The sequence below is a fragment of the Charadrius vociferus genome, unplaced genomic scaffold (assembly GCF_000708025.1).
Source record: "Charadrius vociferus isolate BGI_N301 unplaced genomic scaffold, ASM70802v2 scaffold2715, whole genome shotgun sequence".
Classification (NCBI taxonomy): Eukaryota; Metazoa; Chordata; class Aves; order Charadriiformes; family Charadriidae; genus Charadrius; species Charadrius vociferus.
The window spans coordinates 2369-2977 of NW_009648635.1; the positions used below are offsets into that span (position 1 = coordinate 2369).

Below are 609 nucleotides of genomic sequence, written 5' to 3' on the forward strand. Positions count from 1 at the left end.
GCCATCTGTCGTGGACCCGGCCAGGCTGGCGGGGCGGGTATCCCATGGGGGTCCCTGCGCTTCCCTTGCAGTCCATCTCGGGCTTTGCACACAGCTGCTTCCAGTACGCCATCCAGAAGAAGTGGCCTCTCTACATGAGCACCAAGAACACCATCCTCAAGGCCTACGATGGGCGCTTCAAGGACATCTTCCAGGAGATCTTCGATAAGTATGGACTTGAAGGAGCTCAGGCTGCTGGGGGGCAAAGCTGCCCCGGGGGGGGCTGGCTGCTGCCCAGGGGTGGCAGTGGGACCCGGTCTGGGGTGGGCATGGCTGACGCCTGCCCTGGGCTCCCAGGCACTACAAGACGGAGTTTGACAAGCTGAAGATCTGGTACGAGCACCGGCTCATCGACGACATGGTCGCTCAGGTGCTGAAGTCCTCCGGCGGCTTCGTCTGGGCGTGCAAGAACTATGATGGGGACGTCCAGTCAGACATCCTGGCCCAAGGTGGGGGCGGCGGGAGAGGGTGGTGTGGGGTGGGTTGGGGTGATGTGGGGTGGGCTGTACACAGTCACCCCTTTGGAGCTGCTCTGACCCCCGTCCCGCCGCAGGCTTCGGCTCCTTTGGG

At 63.5% G+C, this 609-nt stretch overlaps 1 protein-coding gene across 1 annotated transcript in view; it reads left to right on the plus strand.

Moving 5' to 3' along the window:
• The window catches only part of LOC104287510 (isocitrate dehydrogenase [NADP], mitochondrial-like), a 10765-nt gene that overhangs the window by 415 nt on the left and 9741 nt on the right, over positions 1-609 (plus strand). Inside the window, exons 3-4 of the mRNA XM_009886227.1 lie at positions 1-208; positions 337-488. The exon at positions 1-208 is cut by the window's left edge and continues 5 nt beyond it. Coding sequence (XP_009884529.1) covers positions 1-208; positions 337-488 — 360 coding nt within the window. The remainder of the gene's footprint in view (positions 209-336; positions 489-609) is intronic.